Below are 27,336 nucleotides of genomic sequence, written 5' to 3'. Positions count from 1 at the left end.
CGAAGTCCATGTTAACTTTTTTGGAAAATGTGGCGCCTCTCCATAGATTTGTTGTTTTGTTTTTTTGACGACACGTAAAATATTTAAAAGACATAATTAACTCATAATGATCGTTATAACTTATAGATGAGTAAATTTTCAATTTTAATATTACATTAAATTGGAAAATTACCTATTAATTTGAAATATGAAATAATTTACTACCTATATTGAGATGATCTCTTCTCGATTAATTGTTTATATAGTATAATCTCATTCAAATTAAATCAATGAACATAAAACCATAGATTACATTTATTTTTTGTCTGTGACAGATATTATATATAATATACCTATATAGCTCATAGGTAGTTTAACGTTAACCTAATATAAAAATTTCAAAATTATATCACTTTTTTGAAACATACAAAAATACGTTAATCAATATAATCATCAATGTGTTCTGTGTAGTTATGTAACTTTAAAATTAATTAGTTTATACTTCGCGTGAATTGTTTTCTTGAGTTTATAATTGTATTCAACTAAATTTCATAATTTAATTATCCATGTATTGAATAATTGTATGTATATAAGTATATTGTATAAAATGTATGTACCTAATACTTATTTATAGGTATATTTAATACTAATGAATTGTATTAACATATTTCTGAAAACATAATTCTAATCTTGGACAATACGTAATATCGAATGTTCGAATAACTATAATAGAAACACCGAACAGGTACAAATTATTGTGATATTTGTAAAAGAGTTTGATGGTTGTGACAAGTATAATTAAATTTTGAACATAAAATAACCATACGAAAAAACGGTGTTTTATCTTTATTTAATTTTTAGATTTTTGGTTGAAGAGTTATCACTTACGGCGTGGGAACTTTGATTTAAATTTTGTTAAATGTTAAAATAAATAATAAAAAATTATCATAATCGTTTAATATTTAGTGTTGAACTGTTTTTTGTAAGGGGTTTTTTTTCCTAGATACGAATTCTTCGTTACTATAGATCATAAATTTATTCTAAACAATGATAAATTAAATAAAATTCTAATTTAGTATACTATACTATATATTCATGAATCATGATTACGACCAAAAGCACGATTAAAGATTAATAATTATCATTTATCTCATATTATCACGGTACGTCGGCATTTCGGCAACAATTTTACATTAGTGGTAATTTTTTTCGAGGGCTTTTTTTGAATACCTACCAATAAGATCATGAATATTGAAAACAATATCACCCCCCCCCCCCCCCTCATCCTCCCACAAATGACTTGTAGGTAATTTAATGATTATTTCAGTTGGAATAAGTAAAAAAAAAAACAAACCAAAATCTAAAATAATTATTGATATTTGATTTGATCATTAGGAGGTGGTGGTATAAGTATAGATAATTATTAATTTCTGGGCCTCACAAAAAAAAATGTTTCACACGCCACTGCTTGTGAAATCACAGAAAATCCAAATCTGTGGACGACACATATTACTTTACTATTTCTTTACAAGGACTGTGGGCTCCCTTAATATGATATTACTTATTAATATTATTATTTATAATGCGGGTTATAGTTTCGTAGCAGTACGGCTGAAATCGGCGAAATCCAGCAGGTTGCAACCACCTTATCCGCCAGTGGCTACTGAATACTGCACGTCTGCACCACTGCAACAGGCTACGTGAAGGAACACATGCAGTCATGCGCATCGACGCGTCGCAATCACCACCGACAGCCGATAATGCGATATTGCGATAATCTAATCTTCCAGAGAATATTGGACGCTACTTATCAACGTCGTATTGACGATTGACATAATATTATTATTTTACCACGGCCGCTCTACCGTATCCCGCGGCTGGGTTACCGAGTTGAGTGAGTACTGAGTAATAATAAATAATAATAATAATAATATTGTAATAGTAGTAACTATAATAAGTGCCCACTATAAAAAAAAAAAAAATAATAATAATAAAAAGTAATAAACAATAATGATATGTGCCGATTGCCGATTACATGACTATTATAATTTATAATGAGTGCCTACGGTTTCTGATTATATGTCGCGATTTTCTTGGAAATACGTCGTTACACTTATTGTGCTCCACTAAAAAAGGAGCATCGCCATCCTATTTGTTCGGTTCGTTCAGATAAATAATAATCGAATCTTTTATCATTTACGGATCGTTCGCGTTTCAGTGTTTCACTGACAAATATTGTAATAGATTTGTTGTTGAATGTTCGTAGAGTTTTTATCCGCTCGGAAATAGTATCGGTGCCCAGCCGATACACGACAAAATGATGGACTCATCAATTTCCATCAAAGTGCACGTAGCTGTCCAAGCGACTCCTCATGAGATACCCGTCACCATCAACACAACTGTGGAAGATGTAATTATCGAGACTTCGAAGCTGTTGAACATTGGCCCGGTGGCCAGGCATTTATTTGGACTGAGAGTGTTGAGCGTGACGGACGACAATCTGTGGTTGAGTCCCTCACTATTCATACTATATGCCAAAAACGAACATCACGTCTATGAGTACAAATTGAGATATAAAATGCCGGACGTCAAACGACTGAAGTCGATTGATTGTTATGCATATAATTTCTATTTTTATCAAGTTAAATCTGATCTATTGAAGAGTAAAGTCACTGGACTGTGCTATGATACATGCAAACGAGAGCTCATTGGCATGGGCGTTGCTGACATGTACAGGTCCATATTAGAAGAGGACAAATCCAGAGAAATTGTTGAACAAAATTATAAGCAGTTTATGCCCCAAGAAGTTGTTAAGCAACACATGTTTTTTTTGAAAAAGCCCGTGCAGGAAACATTAAAAATACTTATAAATAACAATACGATTGGCAATCTTTATGTACCTGTTATCAAAGAAAGTTATTTGGAACAATTCAATTCTATTGCACCAGATTATTTAGAAGAAGAATATAAAGCATTATACAGTGAAAATGGCAGCTCTGTAAATGTTGCATTCAGAGTAAATCCATTTCATTCTGAAATGCCTGGTGTAAGAATGTGTATTGAAAACAGGAAAGAAGTATGTTAAGTTATTATAGTGTGTAGGTAGATACATTTCTTAACCAACACTTGTTTCAGTGGGTACATTTGGCAGCTATTGAAGACTTGTGTTTTCTATCAACCACTGATGATGGCACTGTTGAAATATCTAGAAAGACTGGTATACCAATTCATTTGAAATTCTTAAGTACAAGTATGATGATTTCGTTCATAACATTACTGAATGGCTATTACCGTTTAATGGTTAATTGGAATTTTGATTTGTGCGCATCTACTAATACTCCATCTTTAAGCAAACTTAAATCGATTCGTTCTCATGGACCTATCAGGTACCTGTTTTTGTGTACATTAATATATTATAATCTATGACAAATTTATACTCCCCATTAAATGATATAACTACATATATTCATTATTAAGCAATTATTTATTACATTTATTATACTTAAAATACATTTACCGTAATATGGTAAAACCCATACAGTTTATCTTGGCACTCAGCAACTGTTACAATTTTAAATAATCAGTGGTCAGAAAACTATAGTTAATAAATGAAGCTATAATTATATTGAAAAAAATAGCTTTTGGACCACAATTGTTTTTTTTTTATTTAACAATTGCAGAGTGCTAAGATGAACTGGACAGGTTATGACTTGGTATAGTGAATTAAAATAATATCTAAAACAAGTTTGAAGTTTCTCTAACAATTAACTTATTTTAGTAATTTTTCATAATTATTATTTCAAGTTTCAACTAATGTCTGAAATACCATTTTATTTCATAGCATAATGAAGTCTACTTCTATCTTCAAAAAAAAAATGTCAAAGAAACATGGAAGTTTTATACTTAGACAAAGCATGAAGAATTATGATAACTATGTTATTGATGTTTGTGTTAACCAGAGGTAACATTATATTTTCATACTTACAGATTATATTTACATAATAATGAATATTTAACTTAACTAACTATACAAAAAAAAATTTTTAGCATGAAGCCGATGACATATGTAATAGAAAGTAAAGGTGGACTTTACAAGCTCGCTGGTGATGATAAAATAGAATATCCTTCTATTTGGAGACTTATTACTAACAATAAAATGTCTTTGAACTTTATTGAATGTATTTTTCCATCAGATATAGGTAAATTATATTTTAAAATTAAGTAGAGTAACTACCTAAATAATAAATATCTAATCAAAAATTGTTATAAAATTTAATACCTATTTAATTAACTTTGAACTCGTCCAATATGCTACCTACCGCACGTTTGATGGTTTAGTGTGCTATCTACTGTAAATATTTTATCTACAGTCATTTTATTTTGGTTTAGTATAATAAATGCAGTATTTCTACTTAGTCACATTTTTTCATGTGGTACTATGTAGTAATGTATACAAATTTCTGACCACTCCGAGGAATGATTCGAATAGGTCTTCGGTTGGTTTTTGTAACAAGCGCCACCACTCTTCTGGAAGTTGGGATAGTGATATTATGTTAGTCGCTCCGCATGTTTTTATTTTGGACGTGTCTCCAAGGAGTTTCTATAGTTTGTGTCTCAGCACCAGTTTTTGGGTCAGTGAAATTTTCTGAATGATTAACTGTTTTATGGATAAACCCTTGTTCATTTAAAGTAGAATAGGAAGTATATTTTATAGGAATATATAGTAGTTCCTTGTTCAACTTCATTTAATATAATTGGTAGTAAGATATTTCGATCACGCTTTTGAACTTTAAAAATACGTTTCTAAAATACAATCATGCTTACAATACAAACCAAAAATCCTTGGCCCTTGAATTTGTTGTCTGTAATTTTGATTATTTATTGCACCGTCTTCATCTGAACTGTCTTCATTATCATCAGACTTTTCCTCAGGTTTGCGATCTCCAAAATGTTATCTTCCAAATTATGGTAGATAAAATATTTACGGTAGATATGCATATTGGACCTGTAGCAACAATTTTTAATGTATTAATATTATAATAATTACTATATTTTACGTTTTAGCTATGAATGAACTGTTATTATGTCAAAATACAAGTATTAAACATAATATAGCTAATGATGATGAAGATGATAAAATCACCGGTCCTCATTTAATTAATAGTGATTCTATACAACTATTAAAAAGTAAGCGTTAACTCAAAGCTCATTAAAAAAATAAACCTTCTTACTCTATTTACTTAAATTGTAATTCATTAGCCATTTGTTCACCAAAAAAGAAAATGCAATCACTTATGAAAGTTCGAGTAGCTACATGGTGCAAATCTAAAAGAAATGAATCCACTGTTGTGGTTAAATTATTTCAAGACGATGTAAACATAAATTTACACTTGATGGTACCTTGTTTTGTTTAAATAAACAAACATGTGTTAAACAATATTTTATTAATTATTGTTAATTTTTATAGGATTTGTTAAGTTTGTCAAAGAGATGGAGTTCAGTGTCTTCAAGTGCTATTGTACGACTGTTTGGTCTATGTGTTGATACACCAACTGCCTTAGTCAGTGAATACTTTGCTTTAGGACCCCTTGATACGTATCTACGAACCAATAAAGACAATGTATTATTTAGCAATTTAGTTGAAGCTGCAACATATATAGCTACAGCGTTATGGGATATGGTAAATTTCCTTTGTTTTGAAAACATTTAATACAAATTTTTTCCATGTTCTATGAAACATTTATAGGTCATAATTATCTCAATACAAATTTTTTGCAGTGCTATCAATACAATATAATTTTTGTTGTATTCTCATTACTAATTTACATTGTAATTTTAGGAAACTGCATGTTTAGTTCATGGGAAAATTCGATGTCATAAATTTGTAGTAGCCGAACATACAAAAAATTCATTTATTGTTAAACTTACAGATCCAGGCATTCATAAATGCTATACTAGTCATGAGTAAGTATTTACAGTTTAAATTATTCAATTATTTTTAATGTTTTTTTTTTTATTGACATTGTTCAATAGAAATCTGATTAGGTGTAAACATAAAATCTATCAGTATAACATTTATAAAAACTATCTTTAAAATATTTTAAACCTTATTTTGTTTGTTTACGTTTTACTATTTTTTTTTAGCTTATATTGGATTCCAACAGAATTTTATAACTCTATAGAACTTGCTCGAAAATCTCCTCAAGCTGATATTTGGGCTTTTAGTTCAACATTGTGGGAGTTATTTAATTATGGTATTGTATTGCCTGATGTTCAAAATGTCGAGTTGTTTAAAAAAGTAAGCACAAAAAAAAAGTTAGGTTAGATTACTCATTATACTTACTGCCAATAAACAATATATTAATTTTTTTAAATATATTTTTTATCTTCCAGAAATTTGAAAAAAATATAAGGATGCCAAAACCAGATTGTTGTACAGATGACATATATCACATAATGACAGATTGTTGGGACAGTGATCCTTTTATAAGAAAAAAACCACAAGCAACATTAAGAGATTTAAGACAAATTTGGCTACAAAGTAAGTTTTTTATTTGAATATACTTGACTGTTAAGTTTCTACATCATCATTATTAATTTATTATTATGATTTAAGTTTATGCTAGTCCTCAACATGAATACACGCCATTAAAAAAAGAAGAAATATACTGTGATGATGTCACTTGTTCTGATGCGACAATTTATTGTACTTCAGATTATACAAGTAAGATATAAGTTCTACGTACATAATCTCTTTATGAGTGGCACATTTAGAAAATCTTTTCACAGTGGGTTAATTTCCAAATTAATACATGGGAGAGGGGGTTCTGCAATTAATTTATAAAAAATATATTATGTATATATGTAACAAACTACTAAAAATATGCTTTAATGGTAATAACTACGTTTAATATATTATGTGTTTTATTATTTTTCCTAGTTGAAACATTTTTGGACACTGTATCAAGCTCTTTTTCGGGTAGTGAAACAAAATCAGATTTTATTGATTTCAATTCTAACCCTGTACGTAATTATAATATATACTTATTAATCTATTAAAACGTAAACATTTAAAAACAATTATTTCATTAATTTTCAGGACGACGGAAGAAGTTATCAAAATGAAAATCCTATGCTTGCGGCTACCAACACAAGTTTTAATCAATTCATGGAACAGGTAAATAAATGCTATTTGTCAATCGATAAAATATACAATTGAGGCTTGGTATGGAAAGTTGGTTGGCTGTAGTTACTAATATGTGCTGGAATCAAGCATCGTCCGGTGTCGATGTGTCATTGTTTCTCAGATGGGTGTTTACTCGGGTTCTTGGTGACGAATAATTGCCCCACATAAAAAAACGTGTTCTAACCTAACCAATCAAAACTTCCATCCTCCTCCCCAACACACACTCACCCAATAACTCATGTTGCCGAGGGTAAAAAAAACTACAATTATTAGATTGACCCTCTATGTTTTTATGTATTAATTCCTAGTCACTTTAACCTATCGTTGGTATTGATGGTTAGTCAAGTTCCACCATTGGGGTATTTATTTATTTTTTTGTGGCATCGACGATGCTGCTGGAACTGATTAAACATTACATCGACAAACCATTGGGGTACTGAGTGAGTTCCATGCTCACCTTATTGTTTTTAACTGTTATTTAGTAGGTACCCAATAAACATAGAACATTGAAATGAACACCAAAATATTTATTTTTAACGTCTTATAAATATTTAATATTAATTTTCTTAAATAATAAAAAATATTATTTTCTTTGATTTTTTTTTTAAATTTGATTTTACATACACTTCTATTGTTATGTTATGTTAATATCAAACATCTTTGCTCAAATGGTCAGGCGTATTTTGCTTATTGCTACACAATATGCTTGTAATGATGTTTGTAGGTCGATAAGTGATTATTATTATCGTATGGTAATAATATGCAAGCATTACAAACAAGATACAGATAAAGATATATAAATAATTCAATATAAGAAAATTAAGGCTATGGGTAACTTATCCATGTTGTCAATAAATTGATAGTTGTCTAAAGTTGGATGTCAAGTGTCCTTATCCAGTTGACCGCGTTGTCAGTTGCATAGTGGAGTTCTTCCACTGTCCCGTTAAATGCACGGAGAGGGCAATCACTTATAATATGAGAGATGGACTGTAATGGGTGGCCGCAGTCACAGCCTGGACTATCTCTCATTTTCCATTTATGTAGCATCTCTCCGGAGCGACCATGTCCTGTACATAAGCGATTAAGTGTTACCCACTCGTGACGGGCTAATTGTTGACCAGGAACTGGACTATCCAGGCTTTTAATTAGGCTATACTTGTCTATGGTAGAATTCTGCCATTCTAGTTTCCATTCGTCCATACCGTTATACTGGTTATCAATGAGTCTGGTTGTAGTTAGATAAGCAGGTTTTCTTGATTTTAGCCTAAGGTTCTGGTTTGACGTGTCTTGATTTAATGGAAGGGATGTATTAGATAAGTATTTTGACCATTCTCAGCATGCAGCCTTTTTACGCTGGATGTGTGGAGGTAGAATATTGCAGAGGACTGGGAGCCATTCTATCGGAGTCGATTTGACAGTGCCAGAGATAATACGCATAGAGGGGTTAAGTTGAACATCGATCTTGCTACAATGCGAACTATTTAACCATACTGGGGAGGCATATTCAGCGGCAGAGTAGACTAGCGTCAAGGCCGACGTTCTCAGAGTGGGCATAGCTGCCCCCCAAGATGAGCCAGCTAGTTTATGAATAATGTTGTTTCGAGTTTTAAGTTTAGCAGCAGTATTTTCGATGTGATGTTTGTAAGTTAAAGTCTGTCAAGCGTCACTCCTAGATATTTCGGTATCGGATCGTAATCAAGACTTTTTCCCCCAAATTTAATTTGGGGCTTGTATTTTGACAATTGATTGTTTAAGTGGAATGTAGTCACTACAGTTTTATCTGTGTTAGGTATAAGTCGCCATTTATGTAGATAATCTGATATTAGTTTTAGGTCATTTGTTAATATTTCCTCGGTAACTTCAAACTTATTGTGTTGAGTAGCCAGTATGATATCATATGCATAGATGAACTTACGGGAATTTGTAGTTGGCAGATCAGATGTATAGAGGTTGAATAGTATCGGGGCAAGGACAGAACCTTGTGGTAAGCCGTTATTTAGGCGACGTACTTTACTTAGCAACTCTCCTAAATGAACTGAAAACATACGATTGCATAACATGTTATTCAATAGTTTATATAGTGTGAGGCATGGGAACAGTTGGAGTATTTTAGTCAATAGGCCTGTTCGCCAAACTTTATCGTAGGCAGCTGATAGATCAACCAAGACAGCTGTTGTTTTCATATTCCTCTGGAAACCGTTTTCCGCAAACAAAGTTAAAGCCGCTATCTGGTCAGTACAACTTCGATTCGGTCTGAACCCAGCCTAGTCGGCAGAAACAGCCCGATCAATAGAAGGGCTGATCCGATTAAGGATCAACCTTTCAAGCAGTTTATAGCTAATACTCAGAAGTGCAATTGGACGATAACTCTGTGGGAGGTCTTTTGGTTTCCCCGGCTTGCAGACTGCTGTTTTTTTGGCATTATTGAATATTGAGGGAATAAGTGATGAAAAAATATATAGAAAATTCTATTTACTAAATTATACTTAGAAACATGTCAATTGAAGGTATTAACAGCCTCTGAGGAATTGCATAACATTTAAAACACGTGTTCTCAAAATGGTGCTTACCACAATACCAATGGTTGGGTTAAATAATATTTATTATAATATGTAGCTAAGAATTTTAACCAAATTTTTTTTATTATGTGTAGCTTACATCAAAAGAAGAGATAAAGAACAATATGCAAAGCGCTATGAACTGCCAAAAAAAAACATATCAATTCAATAATGCTACATTGACTTTACAGCAAGTTATAGGACAAGTAAATATTTTTAATTTAAAACTTAGTATTAAAAAAATATATATTACATTACCAGTGATAGTAAAGTTCTTTTTTTAAAATTAACTAGTTCGAGTTCAGGTTTATACTGTTTAACAAAAATACAAGATTAAAATTATATTGTTGCAATTGGTAGATACCGGTGATAGTGAATATAATACAATAACACAAAAAAAATACAATTTATAAAATTACCTCAATATAATATTTACTATAATCTTATCAATATCAAAATTAGGTAGTTTTCACGGATGATTTTTGAGCAAATCTATTAACATTTAATACTAATTTGCTGCATTTTTCAATTTTAAAATTAGCACATCAAAGAAATACTCAGCTCTATACGAGTCACCCAATACCTATATTAAAATTCAACATTAATATATTGTTTAAATTCTTACTACAAACTACAAAGCAATAAAAACATGTAAATCCGTCAACAGAAACATCTGAATTGTTTCTTTGATGATAATACGGTGTACTTGTACGGAATCATCTATTCCAATATAAATATAAAATATCAGCTATAAGTTATTCATTTTATGTATGAAGTTTGATTTTTCAATGAACAATCTAAAAATGTTCACGTTGATAAAAAAACAACTTATTTCATGCTCAATTATTTCATGTTCATTGCTTGAAAATTGAACACATTTGAGCGTTTTCTTTCCCATCACTGTACGTCACTAAAAATTTTAATTATTATTAATTGTCATTAGGGATTTTATGGAGTTGTATTAGAAGGCTTGTTAAAATCTAATGATAATAATAAAAAAAAAAAAGTTGCTGTGAAGCATATGAAAAGATCATTCCAAACCGAAGATTTTCAAAGAGAAATTGGAATTATAGAGGTAAGTCTTATTTAACTGTTTAATATAAAATATATTCTAAACATTTTTTTTGATTTTTGTTTTAGGGACTTAGCCATCCAAATATTGTTGAAATAGAAGGTGTATTAGAAGAACCAAATTTAATGCTCGTGATGGAATATATTGAACTAGGTTCATTAAGTAGTTATTTGCGATTACATGAAGATGAACTTGTAGAGGAAACTAATAGATTATTAAAATACTCTTTAGACATTGCTCAAGTAATTTTAAATTTTAAATTGTTTAATATAATATTATCAGTAGATAGTTATACTTCGATCTTTGCTATACTATAATATACATTTTATCGATAGACTTACACAATACCTAGTATTGTAAAGTATATGCATAAGACAAGTTAAATACATAATAAATAATTTTTGAACAATATGTATTTTAGCATGCATTAAATTGTGTTATAAGTATAATTTATTTTTATTTTAGGGAATGGAATACTTAGGAAGCCTTAATATAATACATCGAGATTTAGCTACTAGGAATATTTTGGTATCAAGCCCAACAATTGTAAAAATTTCTGATTTTGGTCTTGCTCAGTTTTTACCTGATGAAAAATACTATTACTTACAAACAATGAGAGATTTGCCTTTGAAATGGTGAGTTTTGTAAATAACGATTGCATGAAAATGTTGGTGCTAAATCTTAAATTATAATATTTTTTTTCTTTTTCTAAATTGTAAATTTTTATTCTAGGCATGCTCCAGAGGCTATTTTGTACGGAAAATTTTCTCCGAAAACTGATATTTGGGCATATGGTGTATTACTTTTTGAAATTTTTTCATTGGGTAAAGAACCAAATGTAGTCTCTAAATTGGAAGAAAGGCTAGATGTTGAAAAACTTATAAGAGTTTTGGAAGAAGGTCACCGATTACAATGCCCATCGTGTCCTCCATGCACCCTAGATATATATAACAAACTTATGCGGCCTTGTTGGGCTTATGTAGCTGGTGATCGTCCAAATTTCTCAGATTTAATCAATAATATTAAGTCACTAATGACCATTGAACCGGCTGAATATTTTACACAAGGATAACCAAAATGTTTGGAACCAAATATCATGACTTAATTATTATACCAGACAATCAAGTGGTACAATCAACTTAAATTAACATTTAAGTGTCCTCAACAATCAACATTCTTATTAAACATCGGGGACTCAAAACACGAAAATAGTTGTTAAAATAGGTACTGAAGTATATTTATATAGTTTATAAAGTTTTCAAGAACTATTTTATATAAATATTTAGAAATTGCACACTAGTAATCTAGTCAAACAAAATAAATATGTTACTTTGTATGTTTTTAGCCTTTAATTCTTTGATTTATTGAATGTATAGATGAAGAAACAGCGGAAACCAAATATTATTGTATATATCATGTTAAATACTATTTATACATTTTATGTATGTTAAGATTTAATTTACTTTTATCATGTATGCTAGTTACTCAAATACTGTAGTTATTATTTGCTTAATTTAAAGAAAAATGTTACTTAATATTTGTATGCAATAAGACTGTACCCATTATGTGAATTGGAAAACCTAGTATTTAATAATTATAATTTAATATAATATTAAAATATTGTCAAAGAAAAATGCAAGACTTTTCAAAATAAACTGTATTGTACTTAAAATTAAAATACAATTTATTTAGGTATGGTAGAACTACACTTTCCACAGTAGAATCTGTTGGGCATCTCAGCCATGAATACTCCAGGTCCACAGTTTTCAGCAGCACATTCTTTCCTTAATCTATGCACTTTTCCATTTTCGTCAACCTATATATAATGATAATTGTATGAAGTATGAAATTAATTTATTAGTTTAAGACATTAATTTATAATTCTTACCTTATAGAACTTAAGAATTCCTAACTTGATCTTCCTCTTCTTGTGTTTGATTTTTTTTGGAGTGGAATAATTTTTCTTCTTACGTTTCTTAGCACCACCTCTTAAACGAAGTACTAAGTGAAGCGTTGACTCCTTCTGTATATTATAATCAGATAGCGTGCGACCATCTTCCAATTGCTTACCAGCAAAAATAAGACGTTGTTGATCCGGGGGAATGCCTAAATTTTAAGTTTTAAATTATAACTAGGCAGTTATAAGGTTTACCAAGAAACTATTACGGACAAATACATTTTAGTGATAAATTTTCAGTAGGTTAACAAGGGCATAAATAAATCTTAAGTACAGAAAGTACCAGATAAAGATATTTACTTGCTATTCACGAAGAATGCATTTAGATAATCAGTGGGTCTCCAACAGATGACAAGTATTGCAACCGTATGGAGGGGGTTGAGCATAAATTACGGATATCGCAGAGAACATTATATGTAAACTATAATAATTAATTTCTGAGGAATATTATGAATCGTTAATTTATTTATTTTGATGGATCCCATTCTTATTTTGAGAATATTATGATGTAAAATTAAATTTGTTTCAGGTGTGACTAAATTTAAATAATCTACCAAAGAAAAGGTGGGCAATAATTATTTTCAAGCTTGAGCATGTTGCATTTAATGGATGGTTAATGTGAAAATTATAAATGAAAAAAATTAATATAGACATATACTTTATATTATACATATAATAATGTTTCTATTGTTACTAGTATAATATATAGATTTTTTTATTATTTGAAGTAAAAAATAAACATTTATTTCACCAGTTTAAGATTTATCATGACTTTTTTTGAGCATAATATTTTAATCTTATTTTAAAATCTGCTCTTTAGTTATGGATATTTTATTCACTACTTGCTTGAAATAATACACACAAATTATTTAAATTAAGATCATTACATGTTAACAATCCAAATGTAATGTACATAGTGAGTGTTGCAAAGCTACGAAAGGTACAAAAAAAAAAATGTTTTATTGTTATGCTTTAATACCAATTAAAATGGTAGGTTTTACAGTCACTTATGTGTTTATTTTTTTAAGTAGGTAACATCAATTAAATAGTACCTTAACCCTTTGATAACTGCATTAAAATATGACTCTATACCTGACTGTACTGTATTAAATTTTCTTTATTGGAAAAACTGTTGATTGTGGACAGAATGTCAGCAGTTTGGTGCTGAGGCATATACAGCAGTAGTCAAAGAGCTTAAGACATTATTTTGTGTTAGATATAGTTTTTTTTTTGTAAATATTAAAAAACGTTTACACCACGACAACAAAAATATTTAGGATTTTATCATTGATATTGAAATTTACCTTCTTTATCTTGGATTTTTGATTTTACATTTTCAATAGAATCTGATGACTCAACCTCGAGAGTAATTGTTTTACCCGTAAGGGTTTTAACAAAAATTTGCATCTTGCCCTATAAAAATAATAAAAATATTTATTAGTTCACAAGTATTTATTTAAATACTTAATAGTTAATACTATTGAACTTTATAACATTCATAAATATTTTATAACTATATAATCATTATAAGGGCTAGAAGGATACGGAATACCTATAGTACGAGTTCATGTTTCCTTCATATTAAATTTAAAATTTGGTAAATTATTATTGATAATTAACATTGTGATTTATGATTATATCATCATAATTCATAACCAAGTGTTTTAACCTAGAAATACAACCAAACCCTTATAGTCAATGAACACGAACATTTTTGTATCGTTAAGGACTACAATAAAACATTAATAAAAAACAAAAAATAAACTTTATACTTACGAATCAACTTCGAACAAAATGAAACGCAAGACAAAACTCAAGAAAACTTCAAACCGGAGCCATAAGTGAAAGAATTTTCAATTACGACAGTGCGACACATAACCTTTAAAAATTAGACAACTACAACAAACAAGTTGTTCACTTTTGAAAACTTAAAATGTCTCTTTGGTGATAATTTTTTAGCTTTATCATATTTGATTTTTGTTCCCGCCAAATAATTATAGCAATAATTGATAATAATTTTTAGTTTACTTCGGTAATAAATTAGTACTTACACAATGTTATAGTCATACTACTTAATTTATTCGAGTTATTACCTATCTGCTTGGTGGTTACATTATTTGAATTTTCCAATTTTCTCTCGATAATTAACTATAAAGAGAAAATATACTTAATACTCATCGTCTTGACCTCTTAGTGTCGTAGTTCGCAGTCTTCTAAAATTCCTTTAAATTATATTTGTTCGTCCTGTTTATTTAAATTAAAAGTATTTTATTTAATTAAAAATGAGTCTGTGGGCAGATAAATATCGACCAAATTCGTTACAAAAGGTTGATTACCACCAGGATCAAGCTCAGCATTTAACAAACCTCGTAAGGACATTGATTAAGTAGTAGTTTTACCAAATTGTGTTGTACTTGTGTAATACTTTTTAAAATAATTACATAGGTAAATCAAGGCGATTTTCCACATCTACTGTTTTACGGACCTAATGGTGCTGGAAAAAAAACTCGTATTTTAGCATTGTTACGACAACTTTATGGTCCTGGAGTTGAAAGGTTACGCACAGAACACATGAACTTCATGGTACAAAACCAATACAAATCTACAAGTCATCCATTTATTTAATAATTTCTTTATTATTGTCTATAGACTCCTTCAAATAAGAAATTTGAGATAATGACTGTGGCTAGCAATTATCATATAGAAGTAAATGCTAGTGATGCTGGTATGTATGACCGCATTGTAGTTATGGAGCTCATAAAAACTGTTGCACAAACTCATCAATTAGATTCAACTAAGCAACGGCACTTTAAAGGTAAGACATTCCAAGTTGATATATTTTTTTATTAATTTTCTGTTTTTTTTTTTTTATTTTATATCTATGTTACAGTAATTTTATTAACTGAAGTGGACAGGCTTACTAAAGAAGCTCAACAAGCTTTGCGACGAACAATGGAAAAATATATGGCTACTTGTCGTATTATTTTGTGTGCTAATTCCATTGGTCAAGTGATTCCAGCCATACGTAGTAGATGTTTAGCTGTGCGTGTCCCAGCTCCCACTCATGAAGATATTTGTAAAATATTAAAAGTAAACATCATTTTTAAATTACTAAAATATGTAAAAATTTACTCTAGTAAGTAGTTGAATATTATGTTAAACGATTATATTCAACTGTTAAAAACAATGGCTTCTTTTTGGGAAATTAGAACACAAAGTGAGCATTATTTACCCCCATAGCAAAAGGCCGGCTGATTTTTGCTGTTCAACCTTCAAGTGTGGTTGATAAAAAAAACATGCCTACTTTTAACTGTTAAACAAATTGATATTGTCAGGGAAATTATTGCCACAATAATAATTTATAGTTGAAGTGTATATACACGTGGAACCGTGTATAATATGTATGACATTATTCCAGATAAACCTTATTTGTGTTTCCCACCATTACAGAATTTGATCTGTACCTTTAACTTTTTCCAAAATTAACATTGAACATTTAATTTATTTGGTAATTATTTATTTATTATTTTACATTATTTATAGACAATTTGCAAAAAGGAAGGATTAACATTACCGGATGAATTGGCATTAATTATCTCTCAGAATTGTGAACGAAACTTAAGGCGAGCAATATTAATGTTAGAAGCTAGTAAAGTGAAACAGTTAGTATTTTTACATATGTATTTTATTTCATATTTTTTTTAAATTGTTAGAAACATTTGTAATTCAATTTATTTTTAAAATAATAGGTACCCTTTTGATGTAAAACAAAGTGTTGTTGTACCAGATTGGCAACTTTATATTGGTGATACTGCCAAACAAATATTAAGCCAGCAAACTCCTGGAAAATTGCTTGAAGTTCGATCTATGCTTTATGAATTGATAGTTCATGGCATTCCAACAAATGTGATTTTTAAAGTAAGTAAAATTAAATTATAATATTATTAATATGGACATATTTTCTATGAACATACAATTTTCAGTTTTTACTTAAAGAGTTGGTGAAAAACTGTGACATTTCGTTGAAACACGATATTGTTGAAATTGCATCGTTTTATGAACATAGTTTATTGAAAGGTAATAAAACCATGTTTCATTTAGAGGCATTTGTAGCCAAATTTATGTTACTTTATTCAAAGTTCATGGAAGAGTCATTAAATGGTATATTTTAATTTGTATTTCCAATGTATAACTTGATTTCTATTTACCTTAAAATAATTGTAAAAACAACATTGTACACTTAATCACTACTCATTTTTATAATATAAAGGTTGAACATTTTTTTTTATTATTATTAGTCTTATTTGTTATCTTCTTAATTTTCTAAGGGTCTTAGAATTAAATTATAACCGATGATACTGTCTCATATTCTCATAGCCTGGACTGTTTCACTCCAATCATCCTTAAGTCCTGGCCAAACTATCGGTTTAATGGTATTTTCCTAACTGGTTGATATTAAATAGCCAATTACCATATATATTAATTACTTTTGATACATTCCACTTTTTAATATATTTAATAATATATATATTTATTCTAATAGTAAATTATAAAAATTCTAAATAAATGAATGTGAAATAATGCTAAAGTACACAAATATTTTATTGACAATCAATCAAAAAAAAATAAAAATATGGTACAGATTCGGTAGACTTTCGAGCTAGTTTTATATAATATAAAAGATTAAATCATTGCATTCAGAAATAATTCTGAACACAGATTGCTATAGCAACAATTGGTAATGATAATGTGAAAAACTATTAAAACATATATTTATTAAAAATGACTTCCAACAGTTTTCACTGTATATTAATAATAATATGATAACTCTAAAACCAATTTACAAAACATGATTTTCAATTCAAGTAATAGCCAGTAAGATGTATACTACATGTTTGTTGACAAGAAAACACAACACTTGATCCAGAATCTAATTGTATATCTATGTTTGATTGGTATTTATTACCTTCATGTAAGTGACATATTATTACCTCTTGATCGTTTGTTGGTGTTTTCATTTTTAAAGTGAATTTAAATCTGTTGTTTAGCACAAATTGAGGTGTCTCATATTCAAATGTCCAGTCCATTGGCCTTCTAATAAATGCTCCATAATCAATATCTATAACGGCCATGGTGAGACGTAATGTCTTTTTCACTGTTATAGTTTTATTGATACCACATTTTGGACATAAAGTCTCTGCATGTTGTCGAAACATATTCACACATGAATTTACATCGTTTGGTGTTAAAATTAAAGAAAAAAAAGTCATATTGAATTATACGACAGTACGATTTGCTAAGTGTGTGTCACTGAAAAAGTATTAAATAAATTGTTATTAACAATGTCTGGTTATATATAATATAATATAATTTTTAAATCTAATCTAAAATAGGCTATTTTTTTAGGTCAAACCTATAAACAGTTATAATATAATCATGGGTCAAGCAAATTGCATGTATATTATTTTCATAATGTAAATACATGAAACAAGATAAATAAATGGCCTATGTAAGTTCACATAATGATAATTTCATCAGTTTGTGGTTTTAAAAAAAAGATTAATATAATCAAAGAACTGTTTTTTTCTGCTTTTATTTTAAAATAAAATACTTTATTACTAATAAAAATATAATAATTATACTTTGATTTTAAATTGTTGTTATAAATTAGATTTGATACCGAACAAATTTTTGACAGAACAATATTACTTAATATGTTTTGTGCATTGTTAACAAATACTAGTAGGTAATTCAACAGAAAAATTATTTTAATTTTAATTCATAATAAAGTCTACTAACCTACTTTAAGTATATTATATACCAGGGGTTCTTAATTTTTTGACGTGATCCCTGTAAAAATGTTTTTTGAATCTACAAACCTTGAATTAATGAGAAAAAAATTTAACTAATTTAAATGATTAATTTTTTCAAATTTTTTTTTCATTACTAACAATCCAAAAATATCTATAAGAATTAATGTCTGTTTATTGTGTGCTCGTGTGACCAGAAAGACGAAAGTGCCGCAGACCACAGCTATATACTTATATAAAGAATATATCAATAAAACAACTTTTTTAATGTAAAAATTAAGAATTTTTAAACAACAATTAATTGAAAAAAATCAAAGTTGCATGATCGACTTCAAGAAGACTATTAAATACCTTAAGTATATGTTGTGCCACCCCAGATCTACCAAATCAAAAAATTAGCCATTTCCACAACGAAAATTAAATAATTACATTTTCCCATCAGTCATATTTTGAAATTTCAGAACTTCTGTATCCAATATTTTATTAATTCCCTTTCTCTTAATGTTTTTCAATGTTGTATAAATACAAGTTTGATATTATATTCCATCAGATATTCAAAATATTTATGTTCTGGTACACTTGAATTGTACCAGATTATTTTAGCAATCCCAAAAATCCATTTTAATATGTTGTAAACTAAAAAACCACATTTGTCATAAATTTTTAATTATTTCCTAGATTTAAAGCAGAATTTTATACCATTCCAACTTATATATTTTAAGAATAAAATATGGTAAAATTCTATATATTAAGTTAATCTTTTTATTTGTCTCCACATAATTTTTTTTTAGCATTTCTCATAACTTCCAAATTAGAATACTTATTCGTTTTTTTACACAAAGTAGATTATTTTCTATTTGTGATACAAACTAAGATGGATTGAGTAGAGGTACTAGAGTACAATATAATAATATGATTTACTCTATCCCCCGTAAGTTTACCCATTTTTTTATTTTTTTGCGCACGCAGAGTATTGTCACAACGTGTTTAACATGAATGTGGGTAAATTGAGTATAGAACTGTCATACAAACACAATTATTGCAAATTTAGTTAAAATAGCATATTATCAAAGTACGAGTGAAAAATATTATCCATGGCATCCAGGGAAAATATTTCAGATCAAATTTTTTGGGTGTGGAAGATTTATCCAAAAACTTTAATTTCTTTAAGTCCGTCAAGCCACCGGGAAATCTTCCGTCATGATGCTGACGCTTGGTCTTGAAGGCATCTCATAGCCTTTGAATTATATTTTATTTTTAAGTGAGTTACAACTATGTCAAACGTTTTTAGTTTTGGTGTTTAATTCAATATTAAATTGTTTTGTGAACTCCATTATTAAGGACACTACACCCACATGTCTTGTCTGTCTTACAAATGTTGAAATATAAAACATGGCAAAAACTGCTTTGCACAGGAAAGGACTAAGAAGGTTAGTCACAACTTTGGCTGTAAAAAATAGTTTTTATATTTTCGATATTGAAACTACAAATAAAGTTATTTAAGTTTGAAAAACACAAACAATAAGAACTTTTTTCGTAAATGATACCGAAAAAAAATAAAATCAATTTAGTCATAACTATTACTACAGCCACAGTGGTTCGATCCCGTGAAAAACTGTTTTTGCAATGTGCATTTGTAAGACGGTGGCAACATCCTCTTAAATAGCTCAAGAGGCATACAATTACACAAATTCCAAGCAACAAGAATACATGCATGCTATTTTCAGTTGTTCTAGTGACGGACTTAATTAAATAATAAAGTAAATGGTTACCATGGTTCATAGGGGTAAACCCATCAAGAATAGTCTCTCAAAACTAATGAAACCCTATAAGTTTTTAAAATTACCATTTTAGAGAATATGTGATTACAGTAAAACCTCAAAATATCCACACTACTAATTGGGACTGCACTTAGTCCAGAAATTTAATATCCATACATATCACGAAAAAAAGTTAATTCATTTATTATACTTAACTACATAATCATGCGAACAAAGCATTAAAATACTTATTTGCTTATTGGTGTTCGGATATGTAAATTGCATTTTATATTTGTTTGTAAAGCAGAGGTTTTGCTGTATTCAAAAATCATTGATCAATAAATATTTACACGTCAGGAAATAATATAATTAAATATACTGTAAATATTATATTTGTATAGAATAATAAAAATGGTATAAAAATTATTTGTTTATTATGTTTCACCAATAAAAATAAAACATTAGTCCTTAGCACTTTATTCATATGATAGATTAAAACATCAATATATTATCAACAAATTGTAAACACTTAGAAGAATTAAATTTACATAATTTTATCCAATATAAACATCCACAAAAATTATGTCATTTAAAACATTTATTATTAACTAAGTGACAATTACTCAGAAAAAATTAAGGTTGGTTCATGAGGTATTTAAATAAAAGTGATTGTAGTTCAATAAATCTTAAATTATGAATTAATTATTTTATTGAAAGTTATTCATATACAAATGGTAAATTATTGAGATTGGACACAATTCTATCTATACTTGCCAAAAATGTCAGCAATTTAAAATATTGTGAAGTATCATAAAACAATTGTATACTTAAATTTTTCATAAAAATCGTCTCATATTTAAAAACTATTGTGCATTATATTAAAAATACAGCTTTCAAAATTTTTTTTTTTTTTTAACAAAAACGGAATACTGATATTCATTGTGTGGTCATTGTAGAAAAATGAATGATAAATAACAAAAAAATCATAGGAATATCAGTCGGAATAAATGACATATTGGATAAACTTAATTAACATGTTTTAGTTCTACATCAAAAACTAAAGTACTATTGGGTGGAATTTCAGGTGGACTCCCTTTAGCACCATACCTGAAAATAAAACGATATCTTTTAAACAATATACACAAAAAAAATTTTCTCATCATCTACATTAAGCTACAAAAACAATTATTATATCCTACAAGCATTGTATCTACTATTTAAAATAATGTACTAACGAATAACTCAGAATTGGACACCAAAAGAAGAACATTACGTAACAATTATTAAATTTAACACCTGCACATGTGTTGTCTCCATCTTACAAATGTAAAACTTTTATCTTTCTTTGTTTGTAGTAGTGTCTCTAAAAATTTCTGAACATATAGGGTAGAAAATTGTCCATGCAACAGTCTGCCTATATTTTAGATAACATCAATACAATAAAAGTTATTTGCATCTAAACATTTAGTTTTTTTTCATTTGCTAAAAGGCATGCTGACGCACAGATAAAGTTCTTCTTTATGTGTTGTGAACATATGATAGTTCTACAACAAATATAATATATTATGGTGCGAGAAAAGTTGTCCCGTGCAATACAGTTTTTGCTATGTAGTACATTTTTAAGACGGAGACAACATAAGAGGGTGTGACGTCCTCTTGCTAATATACTTTTTAAATATTAAAAATGTTGATCAAACAAGAAATACAATTTTAACATAAATTTTTTTTTTAGTGCCAGATGGAAATTGTACATAAAGTTTGAATTAAAGTCTATTTTATTACATATAAGTATAATTCTAAATGTTTCAAATATCTGTGTTTAATTTAAATATGTAGTTAAGTTACAATCTTTTAGTTAAGAAAGATTTGACCAAGTGAAATTAGTATTAGAAAATATTACTTACGCCATATTTGGTGGACATATAACTTTTCTTTTGCCTCCAACTTTCATACCAGCAATACCAATATCCCAACCTTTAATAACTTCACCACGTTGTAATCCGAATGTGAATCCAGGCCCTTTCTGCATTGAATCAAAAACTTTACCAGTGGATTTCAGACGGCCAATATAATACACTTTAACCTATTATTTATAAAAAATATATTTAAGTATAAAATCCAAATATTAAAAATGATTATTAATTAGTACATTTTTTCCTGGTTTTGCAACGGCACCATCACCAACTTTGAGATCATTAATGATAACTCCACCATTTAACTTTTGTTGTTGATTTTGTTTATCTTTAGGCAACGGAGTATCTGGTTTAGTCTTTAACGCACTAAGTGGGGTCTTAGGTTCCTTATTTTTCTTTTTTTTACTACTTTCCGTTGAACCCTAAAATATAATTAAAAATAAGATATATTTTACAAAAAAAAAAAAAAATGATTATAAAAATTTACATTTATCAAAGTTTGATTGGCATCAGGAGTTTTGGGCATTGGAGTCTTTTGACCTTTAGGTGTCTTTTCTTGACCTTTAGGGGTTTTCTGTTCTTGTTTGGGAGACTTTTGATCATTTCCGTTCAATTGTTTTTTTGGAGTTTTTTGTAGTTCTTTTGCTTTTTTAGTCAATACTGGTACATCTTCAGATTCATCGTCACTATCTTCTTCATCTTCGTCGTCGTCCTCATCGTCATCGTCATCATCTTCTTCATCTTCATCATCATCACTAACCAAATCACTTACTAAACAAAATTAAAACAATTAAAAAACACTACAAAAGTAAGATGACAATAAAGGAGAATAAAATAGATTACATTTTAGTATATTAGGAAGACGTCAGCGCATTAATTGTTTACTCTAGATGGACAACGCGCAGCATAGACAAAACGCATTAACTCGGAATCATTTTTTTTGTTTTAAGATAGAGAATAATATTTTTGAGGGAATGACATATCGATTTTATATTTTATTGTTATTTGACTTTCAAAATAAACACAAAAATGTTGTACATTTAAATTGTTTTGAGACAATATTTAGACAAATCATTTGTTATTCCCTCACAAATATTATTCTCTTATCTTTTTTGTAATGGGTGATTTTAAAAACATAGAAAAATTGATTCTGCGTAAATGTGTTTTGTCTATGTTGCAGGTGGGCCAGAGTGAGAAAACATATAGTGCGCTGACATCCTCTTAATGATAATGTAATTAGGATGTTTTTATTTAAAGATTGTAAGTAGAAAATATTGGAAATTGTTAAGATACAATTTGAAATTATTTAAAAGTACAAAATGTTAGTTGTTGAACTAAATAATTTATTTTCTAAGTAATGGAAAAATAAAAGTAGATAACCAAATAAAAAACTTACATTTTATTCCATCGTCATCGCTGTCATCTTCAAAATCCATAATTTCATCGGAGTCATTCTCATCGTCACTATCTTCATCAGACTGATTACTCTCATCTAATTTGATAGATTTATTTTTTTTAGAAACATTATCTTCAGATTTACGTTTATTGCCTGAAATAATAAATTGAATTTTTTTTTACTTTTGAAATTTAATGCTACTCGACAAATATTAATCATTTCATTTACATATTCACGTAATATTAAAGTGATAAAAAGTCTCAAATAGAAAATGCACAAAACATTAAAAAATATCAAACAAGAAGTTAATAATAGTTGACCCATCTTATAACTTGGCCACCAAGTCAGTATCAGGCGTTTAACACCGGCATCGCAAATAAATTAGAGCAGCATATTTTGTACCACAGTGAGCGATCCTTAGTATTTAAAATCAATGATACTATGTATATGTTGGAATTATGTAGTGAAAATTTGTAATCATAGGTTTGTGCAATCTAAAAATAATTTTGTTTGACATAAAGCCGACAAATATTTTATAAATAAATTTAAATTTCGGACGAAATGAAATTTACTTTAAATGGTTTATAAAGTGATGTAAAAGATAAATAGAATTTTAAAATGTGGAAGTAGCATAGTTTTAACTAAATGACTAAGTAGGTATTATTTTCTATGTAGAAAATATCATTCTTATGTTGTCAAATTAGAAGAAAGAACTTTGACAATCAGATAGTATATTTTTATAAATATCTTATCTCCTAATTTTCAACAAATCTTCCTCATATGCACAATTGACGATGATTATAAATGTATGCACTTAATTTAAAAATTACCTTTTCCTTGTACTGGTTTTTCAATTTGTGTTCCTTCTTCTTCAGATTCACTTTCTAAATCAGAATATAATTCATCGTCTTCGTTTAAGTCTAAGTATCCTATAAATGTTAAGAAAAATATTAATTACATTCTTTTATAAACAATATCTTAAATAAAATTAATACCTGTCATATGTATATTAGCAGTGGCCGTTGTAACAAACTTCAAATCTGTTCCTCGTGGGAAAATATGGTCCAATCGGCATTGGTACAGTTTTGATGCTTTAGACAAGTGACAAAGGATTACACGTGGGTTATCATCAGTTTCAACATATACAGTATGTACATCATCAGCTATATAAAAACACACATGGAATTTAACAATGGAAATGTACGGATAGGTAAATTATATCAAATATCAAAATCATCAAGTATTTTTAAATTATCCACAGCCATGCATATACTTAACTATAAAATCACGAATATAATATAAATATTCAATAAGCGAGATTTAGACATTAGAATAAAAATTTATTTAAATTAATAAACAGAAATTTATATAAATGCGCTCGATACATACCTTTTTTAACAGATTCTAAATCAAGTGTAGCCATAGACAGATGGAATGTGTTCTCGACTACTGTGCTGTATTTTTTCCCGGGTTCCATTACTATGCCTGTAAACGTGAACATCGGTTTGTCAATATATATTTATGTATAACAAAACGCATCTGGCCATGGTATTAATAAATCATACGTATTGACAAATGACCACGGTGTATCGTAAAATACAAAACGTCAAAACATGATACACAAGATTCAACAGATACACACGTGTTTATAAAAACAGCGTTAAGTACAATATACTTACTCCACATTTTGTCGGTGGTATATTATGACCGCTTAAGAATAAAAAACAATAATTGCGAACAATTACAATAATAAAAATTATTAATGTTGGACGTTTTGAAATTGCACAATTTCAAAAGCGAAAAACAACGTGACTTCAACAAGATGAAGAAGCCGAAAATGAACGACGATCGGCGTTTGACGCACGTACCAAACACTTTAGCCGAAACACAAACAAGGGTTACAAATTTACAATAACCTGGAGCCAACCGAACAGATAGGAATGCGAGGGACGGAAAGTACACAGCGACTCGTCAGTATGACCATATACAGGGAACATTGTAGATCAAATCTAAAATATTATTTGGCGCCTTTTTTTAAATTCATGTTTACTTCACGCTCTACGTATTCAATTAACCCGCAATAATATCAATGATAAATTTATCATATAAATTAATAAAAATCACTATTTAATTAGAAACATTTAACAACAAATTATCAATCGTTAGACATTTTTGAACGAATAAGTCATAAGTGAAATTTAAAAACGTACAAACATTTTTTGTTGGTAAAACTATAGTGTTATGTTATAAGGCACGTAGGTTTTCCTCACAATTTTAAGAACTCTAATAACATCAGCGAAAAATAAATCAAAGTGTTATTTCTTTAGATGACCTTGGATTTAAAATGCAGTGTTGTGAAAAAACTTTAAAAAGTACATAAAATGCCACCCGAATACTAAGTACTTATAGTGAAGTATTTGAGTAATACTCAGAAGTATTTAGAAATATTTGAAATAATCTTCAAATACAAAAAAATTCTATTTAGGTAGTTCTGAAATAGTTTGTTTTAAACAAACATTCGTTTATTGCATAATGCATTTTTAAAACATGATTTGTTCAATAATCAAAATGCTGATCAGTGATCAGTCATATTAGTTCTTTTTTAGTGATGGTTGTACACTTGCACCACCAAGGTACCAACACTAAATATTCCCTATAATAGTAGTCTATAACTAAATATATATTATTTAGAGGTAGATTTATCTATTTGGATATGCCCACAGCCCTACGGACTAAAATATAAGTATCTTAGTCTGTGGATATGCCATACTGTCAACGATAAAGATAATTGAAAACCATTTTCATGGTAAATAGTAGTCAGTAGGTATTAAAAGTCATACTATTTTCATATACCTAGTAAACTTATAAATTATAATTTTACAGTCAATAACGAAATATAATATAAGCAATAAGCTTTTGCTTATAAATTACAGCTACAATACTGGTATGATAAGGTACGGTTTCCCTGCAGCGTCCAGACGCAGCGTTTACCCTGTTTTCTCTGTAGCGTCGGACGCCATGGATTTTATTATTTTATCCCACTCTTTTAGTTTGATTTTACAAAATTAAATCATAACCACTGTGACCGTTCTCTTCCGCACGTAGTTTCCACATATAAGTTCTGATTTTTATTTTTTCAAAATGAATCAAAATTTAATGTTGAACAGTATTATTAATAATAATAATATTATTTGTGAGTTGTTACTTCGTGATGAAGAAATGGAAAATGAGTTACTTATGAACATCATTCCAAAAAAAAGAAAACCTTTTAACAGTTTATTTTCCACAAGAAACTCTGAAGGATTCTTTAAAAATTTGATTGGTGGACATCTTATTAACGACGATGAAAAATTTCGGGAATTTCTTCGTCTAAATCGTAAACAGTTCAATTTTATTTTATCTTTGGTTCAAGAAGAAATAACAAAGAAACCGACTTTACGTGTACCTGAGACAATATCTCCAGAGGACTAGCACTTATACTTTAAGGTAAAATTTGATATTTATTTTTATAAAAATATAATAAATTAGACGACGATTTAAAAAAGTGTATTGATTAGTACCTAACCTAATATACCATTTTATAAATCTTAAAATTGATAAACAATATATTTACAAATATTGATGATATACAAAATAGTTAACTATTTTACAATCCTGTATGTAGTAGATGATAATGGGTACATTTGAATTCAATGATATAAAATC

The 27,336-nt window shown here is 28.7% G+C and overlaps 5 protein-coding genes across 6 annotated transcripts; 2 read left to right on the top strand and 3 right to left on the bottom strand.

Annotated features, from left to right (window-relative positions):
- Positions 1–1,564: 1,564 nt before the first annotated feature.
- On the top strand, positions 1,565–12,008 carry LOC132952829 (tyrosine-protein kinase hopscotch). Of its 2 annotated transcripts, none has more exons than XM_061025290.1 (19): positions 1,565–1,873; positions 2,246–3,055; positions 3,115–3,365; positions 3,821–3,940; positions 4,027–4,178; positions 5,044–5,166; positions 5,239–5,375; positions 5,447–5,659; positions 5,819–5,943; positions 6,124–6,277; positions 6,373–6,520; positions 6,596–6,703; positions 6,920–7,002; positions 7,079–7,156; positions 9,819–9,929; positions 10,667–10,798; positions 10,864–11,037; positions 11,261–11,430; positions 11,528–12,008. In XM_061025290.1, exons 2-19 carry the CDS (start codon positions 2,297–2,299, stop codon positions 11,865–11,867), a joined length of 3,378 nt encoding a protein of 1,125 aa, XP_060881273.1. In that variant the 5' UTR covers positions 1,565–1,873; positions 2,246–2,296; the 3' UTR covers positions 11,868–12,008. The 2 variants fall into 2 exon arrangements, with proteins under 2 accessions (XP_060881273.1, XP_060881272.1); XM_061025289.1 differs by having other exon boundaries at positions 1,565–2,138.
- A 429-nt stretch (positions 12,009–12,437) lies between these two features.
- Positions 12,438–14,678, bottom strand: LOC132952832 (uncharacterized). Its single transcript, XM_061025293.1, has 4 exons — positions 14,529–14,678; positions 14,057–14,165; positions 12,684–12,901; positions 12,438–12,611 (listed from the first exon to the last, which is right to left on the bottom strand). The coding sequence occupies exons 2-4, from the start codon at positions 14,157–14,159 to the stop codon at positions 12,480–12,482; spliced, it is 453 nt and encodes a 150-aa protein (XP_060881276.1). The 5' UTR covers positions 14,160–14,165; positions 14,529–14,678; the 3' UTR covers positions 12,438–12,479.
- Positions 14,679–14,817: 139 nt separating this feature from the next.
- LOC132952831 (replication factor C subunit 3) lies at positions 14,818–17,043 on the top strand. Its single transcript, XM_061025292.1, has 7 exons — positions 14,818–15,121; positions 15,198–15,335; positions 15,402–15,567; positions 15,643–15,842; positions 16,296–16,414; positions 16,502–16,670; positions 16,736–17,043. Exons 1-7 carry the CDS (start codon positions 15,035–15,037, stop codon positions 16,922–16,924), a joined length of 1,068 nt encoding a protein of 355 aa, XP_060881275.1. The 5' UTR covers positions 14,818–15,034; the 3' UTR covers positions 16,925–17,043.
- Positions 17,044–17,336: 293 nt separating this feature from the next.
- On the bottom strand, positions 17,337–18,404 carry LOC132952833 (uncharacterized). Its single transcript, XM_061025294.1, has one exon. It carries the CDS (start codon positions 18,020–18,022, stop codon positions 17,609–17,611), a length of 414 nt encoding a protein of 137 aa, XP_060881277.1. The 5' UTR covers positions 18,023–18,404; the 3' UTR covers positions 17,337–17,608.
- Positions 18,405–20,737: 2,333 nt separating this feature from the next.
- On the bottom strand, positions 20,738–25,520 carry LOC132952830 (46 kDa FK506-binding nuclear protein). Its single transcript, XM_061025291.1, has 9 exons — positions 25,311–25,520; positions 25,021–25,116; positions 24,627–24,794; positions 24,462–24,560; positions 23,632–23,784; positions 22,723–23,006; positions 22,472–22,657; positions 22,227–22,405; positions 20,738–21,429 (listed from the first exon to the last, which is right to left on the bottom strand). Exons 1-9 carry the CDS (start codon positions 25,315–25,317, stop codon positions 21,348–21,350), a joined length of 1,254 nt encoding a protein of 417 aa, XP_060881274.1. The 5' UTR covers positions 25,318–25,520; the 3' UTR covers positions 20,738–21,347.
- Between the last annotated feature and the right edge of the window lie 1,816 nt (positions 25,521–27,336).

This window comes from Metopolophium dirhodum, chromosome 9 (genome assembly GCF_019925205.1).
Source record: "Metopolophium dirhodum isolate CAU chromosome 9, ASM1992520v1, whole genome shotgun sequence".
Lineage (NCBI taxonomy): Eukaryota > Metazoa > Arthropoda > Insecta > Hemiptera > Aphididae > Metopolophium > Metopolophium dirhodum.
The sequence above is the reverse complement of the archived record's forward strand: the minus strand, read 5'-3'. Positions and strand labels throughout refer to the sequence as shown.

Bases quoted from the DNA above. Each gene is read 5' to 3' on its own strand.
- LOC132952829 (XM_061025290.1), top strand. From the start codon at position 2,297: ATGATGGACTCATCAATTTCCATCAAAGTGCACGTAGCTGTCCAAGCG. The intron at 4,179-5,043 runs GTAAATTATATT...TTTACGTTTTAG, and splicing joins TATTTTTCCATCAGATATAG to CTATGAATGAACTGTTATTA. The intron at 11,038-11,260 runs GTAATTTTAAAT...TTTTTATTTTAG, and splicing joins ACTCTTTAGACATTGCTCAA to GGAATGGAATACTTAGGAAG.
- LOC132952832 (XM_061025293.1), bottom strand. From the start codon at position 14,159: ATGCAAATTTTTGTTAAAACCCTTACGGGTAAAACAATTACTCTCGAG. The intron at 12,902-14,056 runs GTAAATTTCAAT...CTTAAAATTTAG, and splicing joins AAAAATCCAAGATAAAGAAG to GCATTCCCCCGGATCAACAA. The intron at 12,612-12,683 runs GTAAGAATTATA...CATTATATATAG, and splicing joins GAATTCTTAAGTTCTATAAG to GTTGACGAAAATGGAAAAGT.
- LOC132952831 (XM_061025292.1), top strand. From the start codon at position 15,035: ATGAGTCTGTGGGCAGATAAATATCGACCAAATTCGTTACAAAAGGTT. The intron at 15,336-15,401 runs GTACAAAACCAA...TATTGTCTATAG, and splicing joins CAGAACACATGAACTTCATG to ACTCCTTCAAATAAGAAATT. The intron at 16,671-16,735 runs GTAAGTAAAATT...TACAATTTTCAG, and splicing joins CAACAAATGTGATTTTTAAA to TTTTTACTTAAAGAGTTGGT.
- LOC132952833 (XM_061025294.1), bottom strand. From the start codon at position 18,022: ATGACTTTTTTTTCTTTAATTTTAACACCAAACGATGTAAATTCATGT.
- LOC132952830 (XM_061025291.1), bottom strand. The intron at 24,795-25,020 runs GTATGTATCGAG...GTTTTTATATAG, and splicing joins TTTAGAATCTGTTAAAAAAG to CTGATGATGTACATACTGTA. The intron at 23,007-23,631 runs GTAAGTTTTTTA...AATTTTGTTTAG, and splicing joins CGATGACGATGGAATAAAAT to TAAGTGATTTGGTTAGTGAT.